This window comes from Corapipo altera, unplaced genomic scaffold, assembly GCF_003945725.1.
Source record: "Corapipo altera isolate COAL_440 unplaced genomic scaffold, ASM394572v1 169, whole genome shotgun sequence".
NCBI lineage: Eukaryota > Metazoa > Chordata > Aves > Passeriformes > Pipridae > Corapipo > Corapipo altera.
This window is the reverse complement of record NW_020884946.1, coordinates 2005510-2011138: the sequence shown is the minus strand read 5'-3', so window position 1 is coordinate 2011138 and position 5629 is coordinate 2005510. Positions and strand designations below refer to the sequence as shown.

Here is a 5629-nt window from a genome sequence, read left to right as displayed (position 1 = left end):
CTGGTCATCACAGTAATTCCAGCACGCAGGATTAAACCCCACAACTGTTGCAAGAAATGCACAAAACAATGGCCAGAAATGCTGTGTGGAACTCCAGGGCTCCCTGCAACCCCTCTCCTCCTTGCCAGGATGGTGAAGAGAGTTTGGATTAACATCGGTAAAATGCAGCATAAATTTAAGTGGTGGGAAAAAAAACACCACTGGTTGTCAGCTGGAAACTAGAAAGGGGCTACTTTCAGTATCCCTACAATTTTGTTCTATTTTCCTATTTTTAAACAATTTAGCAGATTGAGAATTTTGCTTAATGCCTCCCAGATCACACGAGGCCATGCAGCAGATTGACACCCACATGTGACAGGGACACACACACATGGGGAGGGAAACCCTCAGCCCCTGTGCTCTGTGTAAAATGCATAAGTTTAGAGTAAATTCCTTAATACATCCATGAGTATTTTGTCACAGAGATCACTTTTACTGTCAGCAGGTTTATAGCCACAGTTTAGATTCCTGTAAAATTTACATAATTAAAATATTTCAGGTTTGGGTTTTTTTTAAAAGAAACTTCTTTCCTACAGTTTCTGAACAGAACACCCCACGTAGGATCTCACCAAGCAAAGGAAAATCTCCCAAGGGCCACACAGGCAACAGGACAACAGCAGCACCTACAGAAAAGCAAGTGCCTGCGGCCTCCACGGGGCAGAGGCTTTGATTTCATCACTGAAACGCAATGCAAGAAGAAGCACCAAAATAAACAGCTCCATAAAGCAGCAGGAACGCAGCAAAGCAGTTGGAGGCTCCTCCAGCGAGAATGACCTAAATCCAAGAGGCATTTGGTGCAGATGCTGCACAGCCCCACGACACCCTCACGGCCTCCAGGACAACCCGGGATGTACCAACAAAGAAGGAAGAGAACCTGGGAGAAGACTTTATTTTAATAAAGTCACAGCGATTTTTTTTTTTTCTCCCCAAGGCACCCTCCTGCAGTGGCTGCCCCACACCCAGGGCTGCCAGAGGGCCCTGGGACCCCCTTTCCCGGAGCGACCCCGCAGCAGCCGGGGTTATCGATGGAGATGTGTGTAATTGCCCTGTCAGGCAGCTGAAAGGCGCTCGCCTTTAGCTGATGCCACTTCAAAATGAAATTCTTTCTTTGGCATGGCTATGTCTGATATGCAGGCATCAAAGGGGAGGCAGCAGGTCGCCGATGCCCCAGGCCACGCATTTCCCTTCTAAAAAGCAGGAATGGGAGTGTCAGCTCCGGGGGGCCGAGGCGGCCCTGGAGACCAACACCCATCACTCCTTCGAGGGTTGCTGGAAAGATTTGAGGACCCCCCTCAGCACCCAGAGACATTCAAAGGCTCTCCAGCAGCAAAGGGGTCTCTGTGGGCCTGCACACCGCTAGGATGGAGGGGTGGAAGAGCCTCCCTGGCACAGAGGAGGTTGAGGGCTGGGTTTTTTTTGCTTCCAAGAGAAACACAGGGCCACGCTCGCCTCCCCCCACAGCTCCCATCTCCTCTCTCCACCTGCACTCTTCAGGGAGCCAAGGCTTTTGGCAAGCTTTCCACTGCAGTTTTTATTGGTTTCAACTGAGCTGCCCCTTTTGGAGGGTTGGAAAGCTTCAATCATTAAAGGAAAAGAAAAAAGAATAAATAATAATTTAGAAAAAAAAAAGTATCCTGCACCCTCACCCTGCTGCCCCTTCCCACTCCAATGATGGCTGAGGACATGAGCCCCACACCACCCAGCCCAGCCCAGCTCCCTATTTTCCAAGGCAAACACAGCCCTCCCAATGCATTTGAGCCAGAGTTTTCAAGGCCCTGGATACCTCCAACTGTACCTGCTCGGCTCTGATCACCTTCCTGCTCGGAAGCAATTTAGAAAGGACACAGCACAGGTAGCTATTAGCTAACACATATTTAACTGCTCCAGATATCTTTTTTTTTTTTTGGCATTGTAATGGAGTGATTTGATCTTCAAAGGACCCGTGGAAACCTTTGAAGCTTCCCCATCTCCAGTGGGGAGGGGAGGAGGTGGGGGGAGAAATGTTAATAGTTTTAAAACCTGGGGAATCCTGAAGTCGGAGAAAGGGTATAAAACCCACTGGGTTTAGCATAAAGCCCTCAGGTAAATCTTCACCTTCTTTTCAAATGCATTTTTGGTGGGTTGCTTTGCAAAGGCTCGGGCCAGGTTAGCAAGGTCGGCTCTATTCCCAGCGGCTCTTAATCTCCAGGGACCCTCATCTACCACGTGGCACAGCCCCGGCACCGGGGGATCCGCTGAACCTCGGCGAGAAATAGAAAGACTAAAATTTGCAAAGCCTTTAAGTAGAAAAGGAGTAGGGGAGGGGGAAAAAGGGGTCGGAGGGTGGAAAAGACAAGGAGAGAAGATAAATTCCCGGCTGCACTCCCAGCCAGCACAGCCTCAGCAGCACCCTGAGAGGCGAGACACAAGATGCGTTTACCTTTAAAATAATGACTCATTTTATTTTTTTCTTTTAATATGTAGTTATAAATATATTTTGTCAAAATATATGATCATTATTGTCAAAAACATTTGCACATAAAGTCATAAATAAGGTCAAGGTGAACGTTTAGTTTAGAGAAGAGTCCAGCTATAGCAAGCAGTTCTGGGGTGGGACGGGAGGGAGAGAGAAGGGGAGGAGAGGGCGGCGGGGAAGGGGGTCAGCGGCACCCGCACCCCTCCACCACCATCTCCTGGTAGTTTTTCAGGACCACCTTGTCATACTCATCCAGGTAGAGCATGGAGATGGCGCTCAGCTCCGTGGGCACGCAGCAGGCCTTGGGAATGCTGGAGTTCACGGAGTTCACCAGCGTCTGCACGATGGCGTGGTTCGTGGAGTTGAGGTGGTCGGCCAGAGGGAAGGGGCAGTCCCCGTGGCAGTAAAACGCCTGGTACCCCGGGGGCGCCACGATCCAGTCGTTCCAGCCCACGTCGCTGAAATCCACATAGAGGGCATGGCGGCGGCAGTTTTTTTTGTTCTTGCGGGAACGCTGGTGCTTGGGGCTCCGCCGGGCTCTGCGGGTCAGCGCGTGGCCTCGCCCGTCGTGCCCAAAAGTGACCAGGAGCGGCCTGAGCTGAGCCCAGTCCCCGCGCCCTTGAGGTAAAGATCGGCTAATCCTGACGTGTTTGCCCTGATGAGTCTGTGCGTGGTGGAGGTGGGTCACCTCGATCACCAGCCCGTGGTTCGGCTGCTTGTCCTTGGTCCACCGGATCACAGCCGGGCTCACATCAAAGGTCTCCCAGCGCGTCACGTTGTGGTGCACCAGACGCGTGTCCAGCAGGCGCGTAATGGCCTGAGCGCGCTCCGACAGCGGCTTCATCACTTCGTAAATGTTTATCCGGTGGAAGCCCCCCTCCCACGCCGCGCTCGGCTCCTCCACCTGCTCCCGGTACAGCCGCAGCTCCGCCGAGGAGATCACCTCGTTTTCCGGCACGCTGCTGAGGTTGAAGACGAAGCGGATCCGAGGCGCCTCGCTGGGACCCGGCACGGTCTCCAGGTGCTCTGGAGGGGAGCAGGGACGGGGGAGGGAAATGGTAAGACAAGCAAACAAGAGCACGTCAGCCTTGGGGCACCCAGCCGCGGCCCCCGGCGCGGCCACAGCGCACACACACCCCCCGCGCTTCACCTGCCCGGCGGCCACCGGCTCCGCTCCGCTCCCCCGAGCATCCCTCCCGGCCGCACCCGGAGCAGCTCCTGCCCCGGCACCGCTCGCTCGCCTCCGCCCTGACCGGGACACCCCTTCCCATCTCGCTTCCCCTTTTAGAGAGGTTTGGGTTTTTTTCCCCCCCTTTCGCTCTTCCCCTTTTGCTTTTCCCCCTCCCAGTCGCTCCAAAATCATCCCCCCGGCGAGATGCGGCGCCGCGGAGCACAGAGGTGCCTTGTTACAGGGGGCAGGGGGAGAAAGAGAAGCAAATTCCAACGCAGTAATGATGCGGCTGGATTAATAATTCAGATTTACTTTGGAAAAGAAACATCCGCTAGGAAACATTTGGATCAGATTACAAGGGTCTATTGAATAAACCATATAAACACACAGCTGTAAGTATTAAATTCGAGTCGGGGTTTGGGGGGATTTTTTCTTTTCCTTTTTTTTTTTTTCCCTTTTTTTTTCTTTTTTTAAAGAGTAAAAGCAGGCAGCAATCGCTTTGATAGTTCAAAAGAAACACTCCAGGGGCGAGATCCCGCCCTCGCTTTACTCCCGCATCCGATCCAGAGCCATTAAATCCACGCGAGCCCAGGGAGTGACCCCGAGGCAGAGGCACCGAAGGAAACTCGCTGTTGTCAACAGAAGCAAAAGCACTTCAAAATATGGTCAAGCTCGGGTTAAGCACAGGATGCTGGAAAAAATACAGCGCAGCACGCCTGTCACCCACACACGGCAGGCTGGGGGGTGGTTTTCCTCCCATAAATTTAGGGCCGGGCACGTCCTGCTTCTAAAGGCATTTGTGAGCTTCCAAACGCAAGGAAATCCCGATCGCTACCGGGGCTGGGAATTTACCGCCTCCCATCACTGACCTTCATGGTGGAAACTCCTCACGGTGTTTGCCCGGCTGGTCGATCGCTCAGGGTACTGCAGGCTAATTTCCTGGAGGCTTTCCTCCTCTTCTCCAGACTGGAGTCGATAGAGATCCAGCATGTAACTAGGAATGACGGCTGACTTGCTGGGCTGAGGCCGCCTTCGCAGCCCAAACATCTGCAGCAGAGTTGTTTCGAAACCCCGCAAGAGTTCATGGCTTTGGGCAGAGCGGCGTCCGGATCCGGCTTGTCCCTGAAGCTCTGCCACTTTCTTCCTGCCGGTCTCGGGGATCAGGCTAGCATGGTTAGTACCTCCTAGAAGGACTTGGCATAGTAGGATGACCATCAGCATTCGGTTACCAGGAATCATGGTGTCTCTGGGGTGCAAAAAACGCGACAACAAACAAGAAGAAAAGTCAGGATGAGAAGCAAAAGCCCCCCTCTCTTCCGAATAAACTTTTAAAAAGTAATAATAAGTAGTAGTAATAACAATCATAATAAGTGGCAAAAGGACAAGGGGAGCTGCCCCCGTTCGAGCGGCTGCCGGGGCAGTGACCAGCCCCCGGACCCGGACTGCCCGCAGCCCCCTCGGGAAGCGGGTCCCCGGCGCATCCCGGTCCCGCTGTCCCGCAGCCCCTCGGGAAGCGGGTCTCTGGCGCATCCCGGCCCCGCAGTCCCCTCGGGCAGGCGGGTCCCAGGTGGGTCCCCGGCGCATCCCGGCCCCGCAGCCCCGCCGGGACGGGACGGGACCGGGAGAAGCGGCGGCGGCTCCCGACGGGGAAGCGAAGGGGAGCGCGGCTCGGCGCGATGTGGGACCCCAGGTTCGAATCCCGCCGCCGGATCCCGGGAAGGGGGAAACCGGGATAAGAACATAAAAGTTTTTAAAATAATAATAATAATAATAATTAAAAAAAAAGTAAAATAAAAGCCCCGCGCTGAAAACCAAAAGCGAGGCGGAGGAAGAAGAGGGCTGTACTCACTGACAGCAAGCAAGGCATATCAGCACAGTCCATGATTCTGGAGAGCCAGCCCGGACCCAGCGCGCCGAAAGCCCCGGGGCAGCGGCTGCCGAGCGCCTCCCGCGATCGCCGCCCG

At 54.0% G+C, this 5629-nt stretch overlaps 1 protein-coding gene across 2 annotated transcripts; it reads right to left on the bottom strand.

Annotated features, from left to right (window-relative positions):
* Nucleotides 1-2487: 2487 nt before the first annotated feature.
* On the bottom strand, nt 2488-5629 carry BMP4 (bone morphogenetic protein 4). Of its 2 annotated transcripts, none has more exons than XM_027662614.1 (3): nt 5515-5629; nt 4535-4911; nt 2488-3520 (listed from the first exon to the last, which is right to left on the bottom strand). In XM_027662614.1, the coding sequence occupies exons 2-3, from the start codon at nt 4902-4904 to the stop codon at nt 2679-2681; spliced, it is 1212 nt and encodes a 403-aa protein (XP_027518415.1). In that variant the 5' UTR covers nt 4905-4911; nt 5515-5629; the 3' UTR covers nt 2488-2678. The 2 variants fall into 2 exon arrangements, with proteins under 2 accessions (XP_027518415.1, XP_027518414.1); XM_027662613.1 differs by having other exon boundaries at nt 5519-5619.

Bases quoted from the DNA above. Each gene is read 5' to 3' on its own strand.
- BMP4 (XM_027662613.1), bottom strand. From the start codon at position 5,547: ATGGACTGTGCTGATATGCCTTGCTTGCT. The intron at 4,912-5,518 runs GTCAGTGAGTAC...TTTGCACCCCAG, and splicing joins GCTGATATGCCTTGCTTGCT to AGACACCATGATTCCTGGTA. The intron at 3,521-4,534 runs GTCAGTGATGGG...GCTCCCCTCCAG, and splicing joins GAGGAGTTTCCACCATGAAG to AGCACCTGGAGACCGTGCCG.